The sequence below is a fragment of the Odocoileus virginianus genome, chromosome 26 (genome assembly GCF_023699985.2).
Source record: "Odocoileus virginianus isolate 20LAN1187 ecotype Illinois chromosome 26, Ovbor_1.2, whole genome shotgun sequence".
Lineage (NCBI taxonomy): Eukaryota > Metazoa > Chordata > Mammalia > Artiodactyla > Cervidae > Odocoileus > Odocoileus virginianus.
In genome coordinates, this window is record NC_069699.1 from 12659193 (window position 1) to 12685264 (window position 26072).

General features: G+C 45.1%; 1 protein-coding gene across 8 annotated transcripts; it reads right to left on the reverse strand.

Moving 5' to 3' along the window:
- Window positions 1-6105: 6105 nt before the first annotated feature.
- SEC22C (SEC22 homolog C, vesicle trafficking protein) lies at window positions 6106-25504 on the reverse strand. 8 transcript variants are annotated; one of them, XM_070455499.1, is made up of 9 exons: window positions 25052-25153; window positions 24836-24864; window positions 22140-22306; window positions 17918-18126; window positions 15883-16046; window positions 13608-13787; window positions 10368-10486; window positions 8575-8640; window positions 6106-6649 (listed from the first exon to the last, which is right to left on the reverse strand). In XM_070455499.1, the coding sequence occupies exons 4-9, from the start codon at window positions 18097-18099 to the stop codon at window positions 6449-6451; spliced, it is 912 nt and encodes a 303-aa protein (XP_070311600.1). In that variant the 5' UTR covers window positions 18100-18126; window positions 22140-22306; window positions 24836-24864; window positions 25052-25153; the 3' UTR covers window positions 6106-6448. The 8 variants fall into 8 exon arrangements, with proteins under 8 accessions (XP_070311600.1, XP_070311601.1, XP_070311603.1 ...); XM_070455500.1 differs by lacking the exon at window positions 24836-24864; XM_070455502.1 differs by lacking the exon at window positions 22140-22306.
- Window positions 25505-26072: the final 568 nt, after the last annotated feature.

Below are 26072 nucleotides of genomic sequence, written 5' to 3' on the forward strand. Positions count from 1 at the left end.
CATCTTCATATGCTTATTAGCTTTCTGGGTTTTCTCTTAGGCAAATTGCTCATTTTTTCTGTTCAAGTCCCTTATCTTTCTTAATGATTTCAGGACTTGCTTGTATATTAATCCCTTGCTGGGTTTCAGACATTGTAAATACCTTCTCTCATTCTTTAAACTGTGCGCGTGAAATCATTATTTGTATGTCATCAGGTTCATTGATCATTTCACCTTGAGGGTGGTGCTTGTGATGCGTTTTTGCTTAAGAAGCACTCTTTCATCCCGGGTCAAATATAACACTCCCTGATGTTCTTTGAGGATCATAATAGTTTTCGTCCTGCACACTCAACCAGGGGTGTCTTAGAGCTGCTTCAGCCGAGGCAGGAGCACTCAGGTGGGGTCCTTCCTGGGCCTCACTTCTCTGCTGGCCCTGCCCAAGGATGCTACACCGCTGTCAGGCAGCAGCCCTTCTACCCGGCCCCACAGAGGTTAGAGTCCCAGAAAAAGGAAGGCAGTTCATCAGCCTAAACTAGCCCACAGCCCTCCTGGCACAGAAAGGGTGCCCTTTATGGGCCAAGATCCCTTTTTATTCTCTGCGGCACTTTTTATTCCAAGTGCACCTTGTTCTCAGCCCAGAGGAGTTCCGACTGACCGTGTTCTGGGCTACACGGTCACACTGGCTACCTAGGACAGGCCTCAACTCCTGCATCTGAGCAGAAGCAGGGTTGCACCTGATGATACCTAAAGGTTCTGTCCACTCCCAAATCCCAGAACTCAATAATCCAGATTCTTATTTTGGAAGTCTTTGTCCTCCTCCAAAAATCTTCGCTCAGGACTGACGGTGATGAGAAACTTGGAGCATGTGTTCCCCAACGTGCTTCAAGCATGGTCAGGAAAGGTGGGTGCATTTGTTTTCTTTCTGGGAATTTTATCAGCTGCTGAAGGAATCATCATCACCCTGCGAAACAGCACCAGTCCCTGGGCTGGGAACCTGGTAGGAACCTGGTGGTGTGCCCCCTGGTGGCCATTTCCTGACAGGGCTGGTCCTGGGAAATGAAAAAAGGAAAAAATGGTATGACAGGAGCTCAGAACCCAGGGCAGGGCAGGTAACTGGCTGGGGGCACACAGCCAGGCAGAAGCAGAGGCTGCATAGAAGGCAGCCCTCCCAGCCCCCAGGGCAGGGCCACAATTGCTATTTTGGTTTTCCCAAGGTTTTTCCTGGACCCATGATTGCATTCCAGACTCTAGGGATTAGTGCTGAAGACTATTTGAGACTGTGCACCTGTCTAGACCTCACCGGGCAAGAGGACTTGAATTTCATCTCTATCAACACAACCCCCTCCCTTATGCCAGGCCCACATCACCCCCTCTAGGGAAACAGGCCCACAACTCAGAATTTTTCACACAAACTCACAAGTTAATGAGCACCTTGGATTTATTCTCTTCCCACTTCCGGAGCCACCTCGTTTATTATATATATATATACACACATATATATGTGTGTATATATATATATATACACACATACATAGTATATAAACAGTTATACAACATTCTTTACCTATATAAACACAAGTTTAGACTTTATGACTGTGTGAAAGTTTGTTAAAATGCAATCATTTACTCAAAATAGATCTTCGTTATTACATGAAAACAGTAAGAAGCTCGTATAACAAGGGTAGCAAGCATTCAAAATTAATATGTGAAATAAATGGTTTTGCCTGGCTAAACAAGCCTCAATCTTTAATGCCCTTAGTAGAAAACTCCATGAAACAAAATGGAATCCTGGGAGCCACGTCGTATGAATGACTCATTGGATAATACTTGTAGAACAACCCAGAATCACTTAAGTGTAAGGGTTAAAGAAGGTCATATGTACCCAGCACAGGGTAAAGGAGCAGGATGGATTTGATCGTTTTACACTACATAAAGGTGCTTGCAGGCAACAGCCTTGCCATCAGTACATACAGGCAGATAGATGTTCCTATAGCCTTCCATTCCCAGATTTTACTGACAAGTCTTTCTTCACAGGTTCTCTACCAATCATGTTTCCCCAGCAACACAAGTTTGACATTACTGCTCCCAGAGGGCAGAACCAGAGCTCTCCTCACCTGGGTCAGATACAGGCCATGAGATTCGGTCTAACCAGCAGGTCTGGCCTTCCTGGATCCTGGAGGACCAAACAACACTGGTACTAAAGGTACTGTGCCTGGAAGGCAGGAGGCAGGTCCAGGGGGAGAAAAAGAGGCCACCGCCTTTCTGGAGTGAAAGCATGAGGTGTTTTTTTGTAAAGGTCGGAAGACATGGCTATGCTGACCTGCACTGCCTGAAGCATGCACCAAATGCAAAGCCTTTCTCCTCCTGCACATGAACAATGGATTCACCTAGCATCCCCTCCATGACTGCTTTTTCCCTGCCGACACTCGCTGGGGAGCAGGCTGATATTACCACCATTTCCCAGAGGACCCCAGCCCATTAACCACAACTTGCCCACCGTGGAGCGGGACCAAGTGGAATAACCATGCCGACCTCCAGGCCTGGGCCAGCTGACAGGGTGCTCCATCCTGCGTTACCTCTCCAGGGCACATCGACTCTCCTTTTTTCCACCTTTATTAATGCTCAGGGCGCACAGGTAAGGCTTCCTTGTACTTGGCTGGGATTCTGTGTAGAATCGCCTGGAATGTGAGCAACATCAGGGCAGGTGTCTGTGTGCTCACCTGGCCTCCATTAAACCCTCCCTTGTGGCCAGTCCTCACGTGCACTGTGCTGTTCTCTGAGGGTCACCCATCCTGGTGTGACGAGTGGCTGATTCCATCAAAGAACAGTGAACAGCAGCCCTGGTTGAAGGTATGGCGTGCAACCCCCATATGCCAAGGGGACAGCTGCTGTCTTCCAGCAACCGGCCAGGTCCCAGCTCCACTTTTCGCCTGTCCCCTGCTTCCTGCACCCCAAACAGCCAGCCTTGCTGTGCGCCTGGGGTGCACAGAGGAGAGAGCTGGGCCTGTGTCATCTGCTCCCTCTCTGAAGCTCCTGGACCCTCCCTATCGATTACAGTGAAAGGTGGCATCCCCGTCCCTCCAGAGCCTCTACTTTCAGGCTCTGCTCTAGGACTGGAATGTAGGCGGCAGAGGTGGAAAGAGGCAGGGGAGACCTGAATGGGGGCTCCTAGGGAAAGAACAGGGAACTCAAGGTGGGGGTGGTAGGAAGGATGCTAAATGTTCTCATTTCCTTCCAATATCCTTTTTCTTACCCTTTGAAGAACTTTAAAACTGACTCACAGATAAAAGGAGTGCCAGCTGCAGAAGCAAAACTGGGAGCCTGTGGTCATCCTCCCACTGCGGGCAGTGAGGCCTCTAGTACTGAGAGGAAATCCCACCCAAATATACCTCCAAGTGTCCCTGCCCAGGACAGGAAACCCGAGCACGGCCCTGTCACAGTCAAGCCCGCCTGGGGAAAGAAAAGCACAGCCTAGGCGTTTCCCTCACTAGCACACCTGCCGGTGGGGAAGCCTTGGGCTCAGCCCCTGGAGAGCACGGAGCCACACCCCCACCCAGAGACAGCAGACAGGACATTGCACACAGTGATGCTCAAGATCTTGCCACATCTGACACCAGAAGGCACTTTTAAGGGTTTTCCAACATTAGTGGCCCCGTGAGATCAGTTAACGACTGAGCAGACAAAGGTGCTACAGCAGCTAAAACAAAGGCCCGTGGCGGAGTGAGGGCAAGGATGAGGCACCAAGGATGACACAGGGCTAATAAACTCTACGCCTGACCCAAGTCAACCTCGAGCCTGCAATTTCCCTTGGATAAAATCTCCAGAACGCCTTTCCTATCATCAGCCTCTTCCTCCAGTTAGACTGAGGCTGCTCTTAGCTGGATTTCAGTTACATAATGTTTATGTGGTCATTACTCTGTACTGTTTGCCGACTGCGTCTTTTCCCTTCGGTTTGTGAAAGTAAATCTCAAACCCCATGTAGGTGTTCACAGATTCAGACCACTTGGACCAGCTTGTGAATCACCTCTCCATTAGGCCAGGAGGGTCTCCTCTGCAGGGACTGTCCTTCACTACTTGCTGAATGTGGATCACAGACCCCCAGGGCATCTGGGTACCAGGCTACATGGCAACACCAATAGCACACGAGCTCAAGATGAAAACAATATATTGGTAAGCTGTTCTAATCAACTTTTAAAGCTTTGTGTGTGCTGCTAATATGAAAAGATTGTTTCTCCTCCTTAGCTTCCCATTCTATTTCACCATCTCTTCAAAGTTGTGTCCCAGAAAGCTTGAAAATTTATCTGCTAGGGATGCAGAAAATTAAAGTGTTAGTCTCTTAGTTGTGTCTGATTCTTTGCAACCCCATGGACTGTAGCCCTCTAGGCTCCTCTATCATGGGATTCTCCAGGCAAGAATACTGCAGTGAATTGCCATTCCCTTCTCCAGGGGATCTTCCCAAACCAGGAATCTAACCCACATCTCCTGCATTGCAGGAAGATTCTCTTACCATCTGAGCCACCAGGGAAGCCCCCGCAGAAAATTATGCAGATTGAGAAATCGCTGGGGAGATGACTCTGAGGTTTAACATCTGAGGATGTTGCCAATGTAACTTTCACGTCCAAATACTTTGATTAAAAATAGGAAATTCTATTATAAGAAAATAAAGTTACCATGGCAACATTTTCCCACCACAGCTCCTAGTCACATGAACTTTTCTTTTAAGTGACACTAAGGTAGCTTAGTAACAATACACCACCAGTAATGAAATGACCAAGGTCAGCTGAGTTCCCTAAAATGACATCCTTGCTTTCCTGCTCGCTAGCTCTTGTGATAGTTTTCAATTCTTAAAAACTACCAAAATAGGAATCTGCAATTTATCAATATCACACAATTCAACCCAGAGTATTCTATGCAATATGGTGGAGCTATTCATATTCCAGACTTCTACAAAGAACAATCCAAAGCCCAAACTTCCCAAATGTCCTCCTGAGCAGTACTGGACAACCCAGGCTGAAGTTTCTAGAGGCCTCAGGGATCATATTCAGATCTAAATTTTGGAAAACTATGATCAGTCAAAATGTTGACAATGAGAGAAAGAAAAGTAACTTTTCAGAGCACCTGCGTGTGTGCTGAGTTGCTTCAGTCATGTCCGACTCTTTGCGACCCCATGGACTATAGCCCACCAGGCTCCTCTGTCCATGGGGATTCTCCAGGCAAGAATACTAGAGTGGGTTGCCATTTCCTTCTCCAGGGGATCTTCCCGACCCAGGGACTGAGCACAGGGTTAATTACAAAGCTTTATAAGCTATAAAGCTCTAAAAAAGTTAACATGCACATGACCTTTGTTCATACAAAAATGAGGGAGTTGGTGACAGACAGGGAAGCCTGGCGTGCTGCAGTCCATGGGGTCACAAAGAGTTGGACACGACTGAGCAACTGAACTGAACTGAATCTAATTAAGACGATTAGGAAAGGTGTAGTGGAGTAATTAATTTGTGAGGTCTTCTGAGAACAAGTACTCAGGGTCAAGTATTAAATGACATGATTAAAATGCCTGGCACCTGGCTGCCACATACAAAGTTGATGACAGCACCCTCTCCCACCTGTAACTTCAAAGTGCCACTGTGTGAATGTGTGACCCACCTACTCTAGTTTGTGGCCAACTGCAAGGAGTCCTGATAATCTCACTCCTGCTCATGCTTATAAGCTTATGATCCAGTAGCACTGGTTACTCAATTTTAAAAATATTCAGATATAACCTGCAAATAAATACAAAATATTTCTGTATCCCTACAGTCCCACTACCATGAAAGGTTATATATAAATTAAATAAATTCAGTTTTCTCAACCATTATCTCAGCTTCAGTTTGTTCTTACCCTAAGTGAAGTTCAATTTATATCCAAAATATATTTAAATATTCTAAAGGTATCATATCAGGCCTAAGTTATCAAAAATGTAAACAAAACGTATCTATGCTATACCTATAAACCACTTTTTAAGTTAATTCACCCTGTGCTGACCCTCTTAAAAAAAAAAACTCACCAAAGTCACATTTAGACTGAAAAGCTGATACAGATGTTTAAGTGGTTCCTTGGAGACAACTGCCAATTACTTAAAACTACTGATACTGAATCTAGTGGTTTATTGCATCACTCAATGTAAAAGACCAAAATCATTCCATGTTGGTCTTCCAGTAATGTGCTTTCTGACGGGGCGCCCAGATTCTGCTGTCCAAAGTGCTGAAGTGGAGATTCGGCAGTAACTCACACAAAACTGAGACCAGATGTCCAGCAACTTCATGCTTCCCACTGCACCGGTGAAAAAAAATCTTGGTTCTCAGGATCAGTCTGCTTTGGTTGAAAGGAACTTTGAGGATGGAAACTTGAGGTGAAGTCAAGAAGTAAAAGGGGAAACGCCGATGACCCTCAGAGGAAAATCAAAGGATCCATCCATCCCATGGCCTCATCCTCACACTCCGCAGTCAGACTGCTTGTCCTGAAGCTGCCTTGTCAGTATCTGATGCGAAGACAGGAAAGCCACTCCTATGTGGAAGAGGATTTGCCAGAGGTTCCTCAGCCCATGCAGGTACACGTTGCCCAGGCAAATGAAGAGCAGCATCAGCACCACCTTCGTAGTCCTGGCTGGACTGTAGAACAGGTACAGGTAACACTGAAATGATACCAGAAGAGGGAGGCCCGTCAGCGATAACAAGATGGCCAAGGCCAGGGGCCAGGTCCACTTACAAGACCCGCCCTGCAGAGTCGTTTCATAAGTGTTGGCTCATTAAACTGAAAGTTGTTACAGTGGAGCTTGGACTCACTGGATCAGTTATTGTCAATCAGTGGATGAAAGTGGGGATTTGGAAGAGATAAGAAAAGTTAAACAGAAGGTCACAGGAGGAATGAGAACACAGCCCTCTTGAAAGAAGTTAAGAAATACAGACAGACATGTCCAGGCTGTGCTACAGAGACAGAAGAGATGTGGGTCAGGGGCAGACAGCCAGGTGGGGATACACTAACAAGAGCAACTGGCCTCCAAAGGAACTTCTCCTCTGGGGGAGTCATAACAGGTGACAAAGTTGGTGAGAGAAGCTGTGCTTTTACTATTTTAGTTTTTCCTGAGTTACAACTATATAGGGTACCACTGTTCCCTAGACAGCCTCCCTATTACATCTTCAGAAGCATCTCTGACTCAGGGAAAGGTATCCCAGAATGATGCTTCCTGTAGGGCTATCACACAGAAAGAGGACATTCTTGTTCTGCAAAAGGTGGAAATCATTTTTTGTTTGAATGTTTAAAAAAAAAAAAACCAAAATGGCACATTCTGAAAACACAGGGCAATCTGACAAAAGCTCACAGTGAAGTGGGAGGGAGAGTTCCCCATGGAAAGAGCTGATCAAGTAAGACCACAGATGAGGGGATGAAGGTGGAACTGTAAGATCCCTGCGGCCCTGAAATGCAAGGTCCAGGAAACTACTCTCAGCAACACCCATGATCTTGGAGACTTGATTTTCCAAAGAATGAGTGTATTTTCAGTATTAGGTTGAAATTTTCTTTTTGCACAATCAGATAATTGTTAAAAATAGGCCATCTAGGATGTACGCAGAAGAGAGAAGAAGTGCCCTGAGAAAAGAACTTTTAATTAAAAGAAGAGGCTTAAATATACAGAAAAGGTACTAAAATCCTAGACTTTGTAGAAGGTGGGGAAAGAGAGTCAGGTTTTTTGTTAGAATTAACTCTGCTTAAAGGGGATTCAAGTCTTGCCTGGTGACTCAGACGGTAAAGAATCTGTCTGCAATGCAGGAGACCCGGGTTCAATCCCTGGGTCGAGAAGATCCCCTGTAAAAGGGACTGGCTACCCACTCCAGTACCCTTGCCTGGAGAATTCCATTGACAGAGGAGCCTGGTGGGCTACAATCCATGGGGTGACAAAGAGTCAGACACGACTGAGCAACTAACACTTTCACTACTACCTTTTCATAAGGGATTCAAAAGCTCCTTCCTGCTCTAGTCCTTAAGTATACAGCTTATCTGAAAATAACTAATAATCAAAGTGCTCTAGTTAGTATTATAACTTTTGTTTCATTTCCTAAGGACAGATTTGATTCAGATGGTATCTCTATTAGAAACAACAATTTTTTTCCCAGTCCTGTGTCTGAAAAAAAAAAAAACCACATACATAGGCATCAGTTCTGCAGAAGGACATTTCTGTACTTGGATGCCCAGCAATGAGCACAGGGCAAGGCTCTGCCTCACACTGGTCAGGCCCAACCCAATTCCCACTGCGATCTCATCCCTCACTTCTTGGGAGCCCAGCCCCAGTTTCTAGTTTCTAGTTCCTGCACTGTCAAAAGGCCCTGAGACGTAGGGCAAAATGACTTTCCCTTTCTGGGCCCCAAAGTCTTTTCTCTGTAAAATGAGAGGACTGGACAGGATGGGGGGAAAGTTGTCCTGCTAAGGGCTGGTACTGTCCGTGATTTGAACCAATGTCTTGGTAGAACAAAAGCAGGATCTGGAAACTCACTGGTGGTTCCAACAGAGCAAAATAAGGTAATGGGTTTAACCCACTCACTAAAACATCAACATTTCACCCACCTGGAAAATGCAGGCTACAAAAGGAATAAGAAAAGCCAGAATATTTCCAATTTCTTCATGTGCAACCTAAGACAAATATGAGGAACACAAGAAAAGGAATATTTAGAGGGAATGAAACACTATGACATGAAGTGCATTACTGTGCTTTGGGTCTGGTATAACTGACAGTACAAAATCCCTGCCTGGGTGAGAAACAAGCTCCTGCTCACATATCAGACCAGGTGGTGACGTAAAATCTGTCTGAATGGCCTGGATACACCAAGCACGTCCCGTTCCCATGCATGTGTGCTGAGCCCGCAACCTGCAATGTCCCCACCCCCCAGCCCGGCCACCTCTCAAATTCCAACTCACCTGTCAGTACTAACTGTCCCCAGTTCCTCCCACCCCAGGTACTGCCACCTCCTGAGTGATGTCACCATACTCTGCTATGTGCCCTGAGGCAGGGACTATGTCTTGAGCAACGAACACCTGTTCTAGTGCATATAGACATTTGCTAAGTATCTGCTTATGAGTCATCATAAACAATAAGAGTGGGAACCATACCACTTGTTGGCCAAAAGTGGGGTGTGGAAACAGCCAGCCACCACTCAGGACCCAGGCCTGCTGCCATTCCCCAAACACCTTGGTCTCTGTAAGCACCCTGAGATTGAACCTCAACTGCACTTCAGATTTTAGCTACCACATGCTTGGGTGTGAGCATCATGACGCTGGCTTTGTTTTTAACTGAAGGATAGTTGATTTACAGTATTGTGTTAATTTCTGCTATACTGCAAAGTGACTCAGTTATACACACACACACATTCTTTTTTATATTCATTTCCTTTATGGCTTATCTCAGGAGATTGGATACAGTTCCCTGTGCTATACGGTAGGATCTTGTTTATCCATTCTAAATGTAATAGTTTGCATTTACTTGGAGAAGGCAATGGCACCCCACTCCAGTACTCTTGCCTGGAAAATCCCATGGACAGAGGAGCCTGGTAGACTGCAGTCCATGGGGTCGCTAGGAGTCAGACACGACTGAGCGACTTCACTTTCACTTTTCACTTTCATGCATTGGAGAAGGAAATGGCAACCCACTCCAGTGTTCTTGCCTGGAGAATCCCAGGGACAGGGGAGCCTGGTGGGCTGCCGTCTATGGGGTCACACAGAGTCGGACACTACTGAAGCGACTTAGCAGCAGCAGCATCTACTTATCCCAAACTGTTTTTAAAGTTAACATCTATCTGTTCATGTTCATAACGGTTCCATGCTTGTTTTTAAGTGCTTGAAATACTTCAAAATTTAAAAATAATAAGTAAAAAGCATTAGAAGAGAAAGCTGCTTTGAGATGAGCAGGCTGGCAAATCAACTTCATAGTGATACAGTTCTTTTGACAAAGACACGGAGAGGCTGGTATCTATCTGAATGATATAAATCAGATTATGAGACAACTCTACCAAGGGAAAAAGGGCCTGAATCTTAAAGTCTGAGAGTCAAACTTTGCCTTGGATCAACAATCCAGCCCCTGCAGTGACTCTCGGTGTCCCCAGGGCCACAGGGTGGCCTGATGTCCTTGTAGCAAGTTGTCCATTTCTCACCAGTATTCCAGCAGCCCCTCTGACTTCTCAGGAAAACAAATACAAAAGAGCAAGTTTCTTATTTGCTTAACTCACTACGAAGGATAAAACAAGAAGTAAGAATTTTACTTTAATTTTTAAAACGTAGGGAGTAATAACCTTATAAACAATATGCACCCATATCTGTTTCTTCCATCGTGTGTCTTTCGATTTAAACTGGATAGAAAAGGTTACCTGTAAAGAATGTTCTGCGAGGTGAATTCCACGAATGAGGTTCAGGGCAGCGCACATGATGTTAAGAATAAGGGAGAGGACGCCCAGGGCTGTCACTGGTTCCATTCGGAAATTAGGAGCTTCACAAGGAAAAAAGGAAGCGTTAAGTGAAAATAATTTCTATATGAAAAAAAAAGTAAAAACATTAACTAGACCTCTGCTAATGAAAAAGTTACATTGAACACACAATTGCAAACACATTAATTTAAAAAGCAGCTGTAGTTAGAGTGGGAAAAGGCAAGGGATGAAGGACAGAAAGGATCTGGGAATCCAAGGTGAATGTCTTTGAGATAAGAGGCCCTTCTCTAAGTAAGCATAGATTTTCTTAAGTGTTTCATTTCCTTTCTATTTACACCAGTGGTTCTCAGCCAGAGATGATAAGGCTCTTCAATCAATGTCTAGGGACATTTTGGGTTGTCCTCCCTGGGAACAGATTGCTACAATGCACAGGACAGTCTCCATAACAAAGAATTTCCAGTACAAAATGTCAGTAGGGCTTAAGTTGAGAAATCCCGATTTAAAACAATTTATGGCTTTAGTTGTAAATTGGTTGTCAAACCCTATAACTTTTCTATTACACACCTCAACCATCAGCATGTAAAATGTTCCATTCTTTTTCTGATAGGGACAATATTCAATGTCACGTGTGCTTCTAGAACAAATCATAGCAAATGCGATTTTTTAAATTCCAAAGTTATTGGGAAGAGGAGGGAAACATGTATTATTTCAGCTACAAGCTATTTCCAGAACTCTAATGAAGACAAAATGATCATTCCCTCTTTAAAGATAACTGCTGAAACTGATTCTGGTTCACACAATTAAGCAGGGTCCACCCATTCTCTTGCTGTGCTCCTTTTATTAATTTATTTTATATTTTCATTGTGCCACTTGGCCTGTGGGATCCTATTCCCTGACTAGGGGTGAGCCCCCCGTCCCCAGCATTGGAACTGTGGAGCCTTAGCCACTGGACCACCAGGGAAGTCCTTGGTGTACTCCTTTTATTTTATTTATTTTTTTTTTTTAAGCTTGTAAATGTAGTTTATTTATTTATTTTTTTTTTTATTAGTTGGAGGCTAATTACTTTACATCATTACAGTAGTTTTTGTTATACATTGAAATGAATTAGCCATGGATTTACATGTATTCCCCATCCCAGTCCCCCCTCCCACCTCCCTCTCCACCTGATCCCTCTGGGTCTTCCCAGTGCACCAGGCCCTAGCACTTGCCTCATGTACCCAACCTGGGCTGGTTATCTGTTTCACCCTAGATAATATACATGTTTCAATGCTGTTCTCTTGAAACATCCCACCCTCGCCTTCTCCCAGAGTCCACAAGTCTGTTCTATACAACTGAGTCTCTTTTTCTGTTTTGCATATAGGGTTATAATTACCATATTTCTAAAGTCCATATATATGTGTTAGGGTGTACTCCTTTTAAATCATCCTTTTTTGTCCTCATATTTCCCGCATATGCGTACACACACATACACACACCACAGCCCAACTGATGCCTACTGTTAGTGTGTTAGTTTACACTATCAAAGCTCCTCTCAGAACAGAGCTACCTGTTAAGACTCTAGACTTGGGACAATAGGGGGGAGTCTTAGAAAGATAGGCAAGTTGTCACCTTCTGCATTTGTTCCTCTTGTCTATGTGGTTAAAAAACAAAACATACATCACAAAGTGACCCGTCGTCAGGCACAGCAAAGGAGAAGCTTGGGGTCTGATGCCCTAGTCTTCCTCCCATGAATGTTAAGTCCAATCCCAATGTAAATTACAACAACTTACTGAATGGCATAAGAGTCAATCCAGGAATTCACTGGTTGAAATGTTCAAATTGAAAACCAAAGTTAAGCGAAAAAAAATGTGAACATTTTAAATATACCACTTTCAAAATGCAAGCAATGAGTTTAGCATAAAACTGTTAACAAAGTAATTAGACTGTTATAGTATAGATGGTTCTGTCTTCCGGGGAAGGATTATACTATTACAAAGTTCTTAGAATGCAAATATCCACTTCAAGTAAAAGTTGGTTTAATTGGATATAACTGTAAACAAATAACACAAAAAAGCATGCTTTGCTATGTGCTAGGTATTGAACGCTTCATGTTGTTAGTGGCAGACTAAGTCACAGATGCCAGGGCACTGTGAATATGTTCATCAACACTTCATTCCTCAGACAGGGACTCAGAAATCCAAAGGGATAGAGAGATGTCTCTGGGTTCCACAGAGAACCCGAGAGTGAGAGGTCTGGAAGCCCTGGCCCTGACCCCTGCCCACTCTCATCCCCACAGCCCTCCACTCCTTCCATCAAGAAGTGGGGGTTTCTTGCTTGAGATTTGCATTGTTTCACCATTGCAGTGATGAGATAAGGACTCACTGTTAGAGGAAAAAAGGAGAGAGAGAGAATGTACAAATCTGTACTATTCAACAAGGGTGACTTCCAGCCAAAGAGAATGAAAATCTCCTTCAGTTCAGTTCAGTAGCACAGTCTGTCTGACTCTTTGTGGCCCCATGGACTACAGCACACCAGGCTTCCTTGTCCATCACCAACTCCTGGAGTTTGCTCATGTCCACCAACTCATGTCCATTGAGTCAGTGATGCCATCCAACCAATCTCATCATCTGTCATCCCCTTCTCCTCCTGCCTTCAATCTTTCCCAGCATCAGGGTCTTTTCCAATGAGTCAGCTTTTCACATCAGGTGGCCAAAGTATTGGAGCTTCAGCTTCAGCATCAGTCCTTCCGATGAATATTCAGGACTGATTTCCTTTAGTATGGACTGGCTTGATCTCCTTGCTGTCCAATGGACTCTCAAAAGTCTTCTCTAACATCACAGTTCAAAAGCATCAATTCTTTGGCACTCAGCTTTATGGTCCTCTCACATCATAACTATGATCTCTCACATCCATACGTGACCACTGGAAAAACCATAGCTTTGTATGGATGTGAGAGATCATACTTTGTCAGTAAAGTAATGTCTCTGCTTTTTAATATGCTGGTCTAGGTTTGTCATAGCTTGGTTTTTTTTTTTTTTTAAATAAAAGCCACCTGGAAACAAGATCAGCCCATGTTTTTTTCCCCCACACATTTTATATACCACTCCCCACCTAAACACCTTCCTAGTCGAACAATCAATGTCCATTTGAAATATACACTCTCACCTCATTTTCATCAATACCAGAGAGCAGCAGGCCACCTACCTGGCTCCAGGTGCATCAGTGTGTGTCCGTTCATCACCCCATTGGCCACATCTGTGTCTTCCAGGGTGAGAACCACTGGTGGCTGGAACTTGAGTTCCTCCTGAATTTTTCCTAAGCTGCTGTCCATCTGGGTGGAACTTACATAGTTAAAATGCCACTTCACTTTCTGAATGACATTGTCTGTGAAAAGAGAGCAGTCCAAACTGAATGTCATCACAATGGATGTTATAAGACAACAGGTACACAATGAAATTTGCATTTCTAAGCAAGTTAATAAGTCAGCCAGACTCTGAAGAGTGTCAGCTAAACATGAGGGTCAAATGATTTGTAGATATCAGGACTGGTCTCATCAATCTCTCAAAGGAGAATAATTAAAATGTGACAGTCTGTCCATCAGGACCTCAGTGGCAAGCGAATCAGGGGGAGAGGCTTGAGTCTTAGCTCAGGCACAACTCATAGTACAAACCTGGGCCATTCACAAAGGATTTCTAAGATTGCAAAATGGGGACAGTCATTCTTGACCTGATTATCTCAAGAAAGGCGTGTGAAAAAAAACTACAAATGAATGTGAATATGTTGTGCAAACCAGCATTATATGAAAGGTATTGGTTTTAATTATTTTATTTATAGTTAGTATTAATCCATTACCAACTTTTAATAAGTACTTGAGGTGAAGTTTCAAATATATTGACAAAACAAAATCATGTATAATTCTAATATCCGTGTGTGGTGTGTGTGTGTGCATGCACTCAGTTGTATCTGTTTGTGACCCCATGGACTATATAGCCTGCCAGGCTCCTCTGTCCATGGAATTTTCCAGGCAAGAATACTGGAGTGTATTGCCTCCAGGGGATCTTCTCGACTCAGGGATTGAACCTAGGTCTCTCGCATCTCCTGCATTGGCAGGGGGATTCTTTACCACTGTGCCACCCGGGAAGCTCCTAATACCCATGTGCTTTTACTTTCATCCTACTCTCACTCAATAATGAGCAAACGTGATGCCAGGAAGGGGCTCCTGTGAGACAAAGCCCACCACTTTGGAAGGACGATGCATGCAGAGACGAGGGGGGAGAAGAGAACACAGGTCTACCAGCTGCCAGTCAAAGGACAGCCAAGGGATGCTGCAGCTGTGGTCTACCTGGGGACACAGAAGTGGGGCTGAGAGTGGCCGTCCTCACAGGGAGACTCAGAGGAACTTGCAATCCGTGTCACAGGCCTACCAGGTGGAGGCTGGAGTACCAGGGAGTTTCCCAGCATCCCTGGGTGACACCAGAAGACAGTGCTGGCCCTATTACTGATGGGCTGGCCACAGACCACACGACGGGGTGTGAGCAGGAGCTGCCAGAAAGCCTAAGTGGCCACACTTCCAGGTGCCAGCCCTGCACCTGACCCTGAGGACCAAATGCTGTCAGCCCCTCGTTCAAGAGCATCACGGGACCACGGCAGGTTACACTGAGACTGGAGAACTCCCCAACTCCCACCTCCACTCCGCTTCTCCCCCTCAACGATGACCTGAATCACACCTGACAGAAACAGGGCATATGCTATCACAACTGCTGTGGTCCAGACCCGTGGGCCTCCACAGGCCTCTCTGGCAGAGCCTAGAAAAGCAGTCTTCTCTTCCAGAGCTGTGCTGCTGGAACCTCTGCATGAAGGACCAGTGTTTCCTTATTTCCAAATGGTTGCAAACAGATATTTGGATAAAATACAATTGAAAATATCACAGGAATGTCCAAGTACCGTAAGAATTTCTAACCTTTTATTGTCACTCCCTGTATGTGCCTCACGCTGGAAGCACAGGTCCACGAACCACCCTTAAGCAGCGCTGCCCTACAACCGGGGTTGGCACAGACAATGATTTAAGCTTACAGGCCCCAGATGGTCCATCACAATGGCTCACCTCTGCCAGGGAAGGGCAAAAGCAGCCACAGACAACCTGTTAGAAATAGAGCAAGCGTGGCTGTGTTCCACTTTATTTACAAAAACAGACTCTCGGCCCGCAGTTTGCTGACCCCCTGCTCCAGAATAAGATACAGGGTTCACCCTCTTCCACCCCGCTCCAGGCTCCGGAGAGGTAAAAAGCCAGAGGGTTGAGCCTCCAAGTTTGCAGGCCCCTTTCATTGCCGTGAAATTTCATGGCATGAGGCTATTCTTCAGGGACACGGTCCTGAACCTCCAGTGGTTTTCCCAGATGGTCAGAGCCAGACTCAAACTGGAAATTCTACACATACGATGCTGCAAGAGAGAACAACAACTAAAAAAGTAGGTTACAAACCAAATTCAAGAAAGGCATATGGCCTGGAGGCGAGGCCGACGCAGGTGGTGTCATAGGAAGCTGTGAATTCCCACCACAGGGTCTCCAGGAAGCAGAAGGCCATGGCTGCCGGACACTGGAGGGAGCAGATAGCCATGCAGGCCACGTCCCTCGCAGAAGAGAAGCTGGAACGAAAGGGACTACGTCACCAGGGAACAGACCCGCCTGTTCACATCCTGCACCCGGCCACCGCCTTGCCTCCACTCTGGATTTGCTGGGCCTTGAACAGTCCTGGAGCTGTCCGTTGCATACACATCGTCTCTTCAGGTGGACCTGTCTGGGACTGCGCCTTTCTTATACTTCCTCGAAAATGTATAGCAGCATTTGCTGCTGACAAGCTGTGATTGCTGTAGCTTGCCTGCGTCTGTGCTAAGCCGCTCAGTTGTGTCCGACTCTTTATGACCCCTTGGACTCTAGACTGTCAGGCTCCTCTGTCCATGGGATTCTCCAGGCAAGAATGCAAGAATGGGTTGCCGTGCCCTCCTGCAGGAATCACTTTAATTTATTGATCATTAAACAAACTATGGGACTGCTCACCTGTAAGGAAAAATGTCTCAAGTTTCCTCTGTGAAAAGAATGGTGAACATTTCAGTTGAAAGACAAACAAGTAAACACGGTATATTCTACTTTTCAAATAATGACTGAATTGCCCAGAATTTCATTTGAAGTCACAGGTTTTTGCTTTTTTTTTTAACTGAGAAAAGGTTTCCTCTTTGAGGTACAGCACAAAATGTGCATAGAATGTGAGATTATTCCAGCCTAAAGAGGATGGGACCCCCAAGGAAGGGGGTTTCAGGCACCCAGAGAAGGGAGCTGCAGATGGGGGCAGATGCAGCTTAGTGCTAGCTCCTGAGCACCCTGAGCCCAGCCAATGGTGACAGCTCCACATGCCTGCCATCTGGGTCCCTCTTCAGGCCACGACTCTTCTTGCCTGACAGCACCACCCAGCTTGGAGGCAGGCCTGGACTTTCCCTTTCATTTTCCTGATTCTGAGACTGGATTACTGTAATGGATCCCAACTTATCAGGTGAATCAAAAATTTACTATTCAAGGGGAGCAAAAAGGACTTGGGAAGTGAAAACCTAAATTCTGGAAAAGACAGATGTAAAATCTGTAACAGGCCATTTTGAGATTTCAAAACCTGCCTTGCCCCCGATCCCTCCATACGACACCTTTCATCTCTAAGCCCTAAAATAAGAAATGACACACGAGGAGAACCTGGCTCCTAGTTGCCTGCACTCAAATCCTGGCTCTACCACCTTAAGTTAAAAAGTTGTTTAACCTCAGTTTCCTTCCCTGTAAAATAGATCTAATACCATTATCTACCTCATAAGCCACCTACAACACTTAGAATAGGGCCTAGACCACAGAAAACAATATTAGTCCTTATGGCCATGATTACTGTGACCACTTGATTCCTGCTTCCACTGGAGCACTGGCCTCACTGTATTACGTTCAGTGTCCTCTCATTTGACTTGGAGTTCCTTGAGAAGACGGACCTACTGATGCTCATTTTTCCCTCTCCTGTTCCTGTCACATAAATTTTTTTTTTTACTTTAAAAATTTGTTTTAAAGGTGAAAAAAATTTAAAAAGCAAAAACTGAGGGCTAGAACTCCAAGTCTAGCCTTATTTTCTTGGCGTCCTGACTCTCACCCTTTTCCTGTCCTGACATTTTAATCCAGTATTTCCTCCTGACTTGCCTTTTCTCCACGCCCACACCCTAAGGCAGAAAAACTACCAAACTAAAACCATGAAGACTGGGCGACCTGGTGCTCCCAATGCTCATGGCCTCTCCACTCACAGTGAGGTGAGGGTGAGGCAGCAAAGTTCGAGTGCCTTTGATTCTACTGTAGATAGATACACATGACTTCGAACTGCTGTCTGACGTGAGACCTCCTTTTCACATGGTGTGATTAGCATAATGCCACCTCTGCACATGGTTCAGAGTAACCCAAATTCGGCTGATATTCTGGAACAGGGAACAGGTTTGCTTACTGGATGCTGAAGTCACATCCTTCTGCGGAACCTCGACCTGGATACTGGGCCAGTCGCGAGGCTAAAGTCTTGAGGCGTCTCCTGCATTCCAGGAAGTCTTGGCTGTGGTAGAAATCAGTGGAGGCCGAGAGGGGCAGTCCATCCCTCACCCTTACCACGCAGGCAAAAAGGATCAAGGACATGGTCCACGAGAGAAGTCATGAGGACACCTGAGGAGGGAAGGTCACCTTGTTACAGAGGGCCTGGCGATGAGCCGCCAGCAGCCCGCCCTTGAGAGTTCACTCTGGGTGGTCTCGCCCTCACCTCTACCACAAATGCACATGTGGCTCTTATTATCACCTCCCTGCCCCCTGTTGCTAGATCATTCCCAACTATGCTCCCTCCATTAGCCTCCCTGTCTCATCTTCACTTGAAATCCTCCCTTTCCTTCTCTCTAATGAATGTCTGCTGAAGCTGAAACCCCAATCCTTTGGCCACCTCATGCGAAGAGTTGACTCATTGGAAAAGACCCTGATGCTGGGAGGGGTTGGGGACAGGAGGAGAAGGGGGTCGACAGAGGATGAGATGGCTGGATGGCATCACCGACTCGATGGGCATGAGTCTGAGTAAACTCCGGGAGTTGGTGATGGACAGGGAGGCCTGGCGTGCTGCGATTCATGGGGTCGCAAAGAGTCGGACACAACTGAGTGACTGAATTGAACTGAATGAATGTCTCCATTTCCAGAGTTTAAACTGACTGGGATGAGGGAACGGAGATGTGACGAAGCAGGCCAAAAGGGAGCCATGGCAGTGACCAGTGAGGAACAGGACACAGGTCACAAGATGGCCCCGAGGGGACAGGATGAGCCTGACACTGATGCAGAGGGCTGGGGTCCAGAGAGCTATGCATTTCAGGCCCTCCAGGGAGGTGAGTGCTGAGCGGGTCACTTGCCATATCCTCGCCTCACGGGAAGGGATTCTGAGCATTTAACCTCAAGCTGGTGGCAAGGAAGGCAGAAGCCAAAAAGAAAACAGAGATGATAGCATGTCCTCCTGAATTTTGGCACCTTTGACACTGGGCCAGTCTTCAGAATGACGACTGAGTTCCTCCAGATGGCTAAAGTAAGTCATTTAGCAAATGATATTATGGTAAGATACTAAAACATTTAGCCATGATGATGTGAGCACCATTAAGAAACACTAGGAGACAGATTTGGAGGCCTCACGGTGCCTGTGGCAAACTGGGACAAGGTGCTTCTCAGGGTGGAAACAGCCCTGGACCAGTGCGGCAGGCAGAGCTGGGGGGTCCCAGCCCCCAGCCGCACCTCCGTGTGTGCTCGCAAGGGGCGTCACCCGCACACCTGCCTGCGGCAGCCCTGCAACCAGGGAAGAGGGAGGTGGCTCTGGCAGCTTTACTATATCTTTCCATGTGTCCACACATCCTGTTCACAGACCCTGTTGTCAGGTCCTCTACCTGGATAGGATGTTAGCAGGTGTGTGCACTGGTGGGCTTTTCTTCCAAAGAACACTAGGGATGTAACTTGGCACCTCAATTCCCATGAGCAGTAGGAAACGGGGCCCCAGGAGACACACTACTCTTTTCACCTCTGTGTCTCCGTGCATTCTTCACCTGAGTTCACACTCAGATCTCCCCACATCCAAATCCCCACCAAGGACTGTCTTCAATACACCCTCCTAGAAGTACTTTTATCTCTCTAAATTCCCAGAAACTACCTCTTTGTTTTCTATGTCTACTACCTAAGGGTAAGTTCTTAGAATAAAGACCATATCTGTAATGGATGAATGGATAATTAACCCCAGTTTAAACATGAAGAAACTGCAGTAGTATAAAAATAAGAGAAGGCTGAAGGCTTCCCCAGTGGCTAAGATGGTAAAGAATATGCCTGCAATGCAGGAGCTGCTGCTGCTGCTAAGTCGCATCAGTCGTGTCCAACTCTGTGCACCAGGCTTCCCTATCCCTGGGATTCTCCAGGCAAGAACACTGGAGTGGGTTGCCATTTCCTTCTCCAATGCAGGAAAGTGAAAATGGAAAGTGAAGTCACTCAGTCATGTCCGACTCATAGTGACCCCATGGACTGCAGCCCACCAGGCTCCTCCGTCCATGGGATTTTCCAGACAAGAGTACTGGAGTGGGGTGCCATTGCCGCAATGCAGGAAACACGGGTTCAATCCCCAGGTCAGGAAAACCCCTTGGAGAAGTGAATGGCAACCCACTCCAAGAGTATTCTTGTCTGGGAAATCCCATGGACAGAGGAATCTGGTGGGTTATAGTCCACGGGGACACAAAAGAGTCAGACATGACTTACCAACTAAACAACAACTACAAAATAAAAATTAGTCTACCAGGCAACAGACCATACGTAGCCCATTTCTCTGATCTCCCCAGACTTTCCATTGAGGGGTAAAAATGTAAAAAGTCTAAGGAACTAGGAAAGGAAGAAATAAGCAAGAAATAAAATGACTCCTATCTGCAGATGATATAATTGTCTACATGGAAGATCCCCAAGAACCTACAAAAAAAAAAAACAAAAAAACAAAAAACCTCCTCAAATGAAGGAGAAGTTCAACAAGGTTTCAGAATATAAGATCAACATACAAAAATAAATTCTTTTTCTATATACCAGCAATGGATGCATAGAAACAAAAATTTAAAATACTTTATCATCATCCCCAAAATGATCTCAATAAAACTATACTTTTTTTAATACAATGTTAGTTGCTCAGATGTGTCCGACTGTTTGTGATCCCATGGACTGTAGCCCAGCAGGCTCCACTATCCATGGGATTTCCCAGGCAAGAATACTGCAGTGGGTTGCCATTCTCTTCTGCAGGGAATCTTCCTGACCCAGGGATCGAACCCAGGTTTCCTGCACTGCAGGCAGATTCTTTACTATCTGACCCACCAGGGAACCCCATTTTTAATGCAATACTTAGGTGTAAATCTAACAAAACATGTTGGGACATGTATGCTGAAAACTACAAAACACTGCTGAAAGAAATCAAAGAAGTCCTAAGTAAGTGAGGAGATATAGCATGTTATGAACTGGAAGACAACGTAGTAAAGATCTCCCCCCAAAGTGATATACAGGTTCAATATAATTTCTGTAAAAATATCAGCAAGATAGTTTATAGATATAAATAAGAATATTCTAAAATTTATATGGAAAGGCAAAGATGCTAAAATAGCTAAAACAGTTTTGAAAAAGAATAAAAGGGACCATACCTCACTATCCTATTTCAAGACTTGTTGTATAGCTATAGTAATGAAGACTGTGTGTTATTAGCAGAGGGACAGACACACAGATTATCAGAGGCATAGACACACAGATCAGTGAAACAGAATATAGAACCCAGAAATTAGACCTAAGCAAGAACAGTCAAATGATTTTTGACAATGGTACAAAAGCAATGAAATGGAGGAAGGATGGACTTTTCAACAAATGGTGTTGGAGCAATGAATATCTATAGGGAAAGAAAGAGAGAGGAAGGTAGGTATAAGCAGAAGGAAGGAAAAGAAAAAAAGAGAATCTTGACCTACTCTCACACCTTACATGAAAAGGAGATCAAAATAGATTATATGTTTAAGTGTAAAAAGTAAAAGTATAAAAGCAGAAGAAAACAAAGAGAAAATGTTCAGGACTTGAGGAAGGGTTCTTATGTATGAGACCAACAGCACAATCCATAAAAGAAACTCCTATAAATTGGATTTCATCAAGGTTTAAAACTTTTGCGCTGCCAAAATCCATGTGGAGAGGATGAAAAGAAAAGCAAGAGAGTGGGGAAAATATTTTTAAACCACATACCTCCTAAAGGACTCTAGATATTTAGAATTTTTAAAGCACTCTCAAAACTCAACAGTGATAAAACGAAAGATCCCGTTAGAAAATGGACAAAGCACATGAACAGACATTTCACCAAAGAGGATATGGAGATGACAAAAAAGAACGTGAAAAGATATCTAGCATCTCTTAATAGCTATTAAGGGAAATGCAACTTAAGATCACAATGAGATAATATTACATACTGATTAGAACAGATAAAATTTTAAGTGACAATATCAAATGCTGGCAAACAGTCACAGGAATGGGATCTCCTACACACTGCTGGGAGGACTGCAATATGGTACAGTCACTCTGGAAAATAAGTTTGGCATGGAATATAAGTTTGGCAGGTTTTTTTTTTTAACTAAACATGTGATTATCATACAATCTATCAGCAATACTCTGTACTATCTCACAAACTCCTGTCAGTATAACTGCTGTTGTTGTTCAGTTGCTCAACTGTGTTAGACTCCTTGTGACCCCACGGACTGCAGTCAGGCTTCCCTGTCCTTCACTGTCTCCCGGAGTTTGCCCAAGTTCATGTCCGTTGAATCAGTCAGTATAATTACTGTAACATAAAAATGGAAAAAAGTATTAACTTAAAGTTTTTATATCACTTAAATTCAGCTCATACTTGTTTTTTATGTTTAAATGTCATTTTAAAATATCTCTACTAGTAGAACAATATTCTTTTATGCTAATTAACTGTAATTCTGATGATTTATGCATGAATATTGAAGGGCATGTTTTATAGCGAGCAGCTCTGCAACTAAATAGCATTTCCAAACTGGAAGGTACTATAATTTCTGAATTCATTAAAATAAAAGCTGCTTGCAGATAACCAGTATTCCGTTTATAAAAGGAAAGCAGTGGCATGAATCTGGAAAATCATGCCTCAGTTACAGAAAAAGTTATACAAGGACAAAGGCAGCTGAAGAGAGCTCACACAAACACACAAATCTGTCTTTATTAGCTCCTTCTACAGGCCAGAGGACCCTATAACCTAGCACCATGCCTGGCACATATCAGGAAGCTCTCAATATAACTTTTAAACTAATAAAGCTTATTTAAAAACTAAGTTTTAAAACTAATTAAAAAGCTTTCCTACAATAAATCTCCACTTGGAATGGAGAAAGAGGCTTACATAAATGAAAATTTTTAAAAGACACTGAAGTAGTAATCAAATATAGCACCCTAGTTACTATTAGATTTTATAAAAATTATATTTTAATCTGCCTCTGCCATTTCCTAAATCCTTTTCTCAGCATCTATTTATAAACTGATCATGTCATCAATTTTCCCTAATCTACTGGCAAAAGGCTGTGCTTGGCTGGAGGGCAACCTGGTTCCCACAGGTTTCCTTTCATCTCTGTATCCTTAAGCCTCTCCCAAATCTCTACCACATACACTTCCCCTCCTCTTTCCAAAGAGGGAAAGGGGGAAAGACAAACAGCACTAAACAACCAGGCCTTACCAAACAGAAATTCAAATAAGCAAAACAAGTTTGACTCGGCACACATATATCCAAACACAAGGGTTCACCATAAGGCATTGTTTACATCTCAAAACCACAATACATAGGACAAAATAGAGAAAATTACGTTTCCCTTACTGAATTCACCTTCAGCCACACGACTTGAGAACTGGGCGCACCTCATTTGTAGTTCAACAAAGTGCTTTGGTTCTGCATTGCTTGGGGATGAGGTAAGGAGGAGGGTACAGGTCAAGCTTGCCATTCCTTAGGAGCTAAGAAGAGTAGGGGATGGAATTTGATACCAACTAATATTATATGCCAGGTTTCCCAGATGGCTCAGTGGTAAAGAATCCACCTGCCAATACAGGAAACACAGGAGACATCTGCTGTTCGATCCCCGGGTCGGGAAGATCCCCTGGAGAAGAAAATAGCAACCTATTCCAGTATTCTTACCTGAGAAATCTAATGGACAGGGAGCCTGGCGGGCTACAGTCCATGGGGTCTCAAAGAGTTGGACATGGCTGAGCACGCACGCGTGCACACACACACAATATTATATATCAGGCACTATGCTATGACTTTTTACACTGATGATGTTTAATGCTCATAACTGTCTATGAGGCAGGCATAATCTACACTGGACAGATGGGGAAATGGTAGTTGTAAAGCTCAAGTGGTGGAGCTAGTATTCCATCCCAAACTTCCTTACTCAGAAATACTGGAAAGCCTGTGATCTTTCCAGTACACTCTGTGTCTCTAAATCCAATCTTTGGGATTACAGCAACTCTATCTTGCCAAAACATTTCCTTCCCCTGGAGCACTCATATTAAAACGAATCAGAGATCTGTTAATAGAAGGAGCCAAGACCTAGGGTTACACTAGTTACAACTGCTCCTCACTCATTGTATTCCTTTGGATAAGTCACTTTTTCTCTCTCATCAGCAGTTATCTTTGGATGCTTTTGATCTCTGAGGCTCTTTTATAAGGATAAAAAGCTTTGGGACCCCAAGATGTTCTTTGTGTTGTAAACACAAACTCTTGGAGCTATAACAACATTGCCTAAAATGTGTTTTCCAGGGCAAACCATTATGTCAATTTAATTCTATTTAGCAATAAAGAAGTATTCAATTATTTACATTTTCATTTTACTAAAATTATCTCTATCAGAATCAATTCTTTTCTTTGTAAATTTAATGAAAATTGACCCTATCCACCGTCTGAATTTTATTTCTTTTCTGACCGTGTCACAAATTTCACCAATTACTTTTCACCACTGGGAATATTCTTTGGTGGCTTTGATGTCCACAAACCTAATTAAGCACCGGAGTGCTTAATCCTTCTGACACTGGAATCTAGACGTAATCCTATATCCGGCACATATGCTCATCACCTCCGACATCTGATGTTCACAAAAGCTGGTCTACTAAACCCAGTATCTGGTAAACCAAGTCTTACCAGATGGGCACGCTAAGGGAAGTTTGTTTGTTATTAAAATACTCTGACGTGAGGTTCGTGGATAATTAAGTAAACAATCATCCCATCGTTCGGACACACCCCGTCTCCTCCCACTGTGGGCAGCGCTCCACCGGCATCTGGCAACTGAGGGTTCCCGCAGGCTCGCACCTTGGGTCGTCCCGGAGTCAGGAGAGCAGCTGGCGGCAGAAAGGGGAGCTGAGACTTCGGGAAGCCCCAAGAAGCCCTGGAGAGCTAAACCGGGCCAGAGGGCCGGACGGGCCGGGGTAGGGGGGCTCCGCTTCCAGGCCCGCCCTGCGCCACACCCGACCCCGCCTGCTCTCGGCTAACGGACCGCAGCGCCCGCCTCAGCCCGCCAGCCCTCACCTCGCCCCGACAGCGGCCTCCGGGAGTCGGCGCCCTCCCGCCGCGCCACCCTCCGCCTCCTCCGCAATCAGCCCACCCGGCAGACCTGGCCCGGGTCACAGGCAGCCCAGGCACAGGCAGACAACCCTGCGCATGCGCGAGTCTTGAACCACAACATCCCCCTGCCCCCGCTGATTCGCTGGTGCCGAGCAACACCCACACCCAAACCGACCAATCCTGGCGCGCCTCCACTGCCGGGTCCCGGAGGAGTCTTGAATGAAGTACTACTTAAAGGGCTTCGACCCAAATATAGATTGGGTATCGCTGGGGCGCGCCTTCCAACTTTCCTCGCGTCTCCCGGTTCTCACCCGCGTGAGTCTGAGGTCCAAGTATGTAATTCCCACGTCCGGAGGTGCGAAGAGGCTTCGCAGTTTAAGCTTAGTTTCTGCCGGGTTCTGATGTGTGAAAGTAGGGAGGTTCCGCGTGACGGCGCGACACGCCCGGGGCGTGGGTTCAGCTATTTGCTGGGCGAGAGGCCCGAGATAGGCAAACCAAAGATCACAGCCTGCTGCCAGCCTGGATGAGGTGCCAAAGTCCAGCCCCAAGGGACACACTACAGTCTGGGGGGCGGACGTACTCATAGACTGGTGATCAGCTGAAAGGAGATGAGGAACGACTGTTCATCCTTTTATTCATTTAACAAATTGTAAGCACCTGCTGCGAACCAGGCACTATGCCAGTCACTGCGGACAAAACGAGTAACTCCTGACACTAAAACCTATATTAAGAGAGGAGAGAAGTGTGAAGAACCCATACTGCAATATACAACACATGTTTAAGTACAAACTGAGAGTACTTCAGAGAGGAGCACTGGTTTTGAAAGTATTTACTGGAGCTTCTGGCCTGGATTTGGTGGTTCAAGGAGGCATCCTTGACACTGGATGAGTAGTAGCTAACTAGGCAAAGGGTGGAAGAGTGCTTCAGGCAGAGAAATGTATAAAGAACTCTGTGTGGACTATGGCAGGGCTCCTTGAAAGATGAA

Excerpts from the sequence above, each read along its gene's own strand:
- SEC22C (XM_020872407.2), bottom strand. The coding sequence starts at position 18,099 with ATGTCCTTGATCCTTTTTGCCTGCGTGGTAAGGGTGAGGGATGGACTG. Across the intron at positions 8,641-10,367 it reads TCGCAGAACATTCTTTACAG|GTTGCACATGAAGAAATTGG; the intron begins GTAACCTTTTCT and ends TATTTGTCTTAG. Across the intron at positions 6,650-8,574 it reads TTGTAGCCTGCATTTTCCAG|TGTTACCTGTACCTGTTCTA; the intron begins GTGGGTGAAATG and ends GTATCATTTCAG.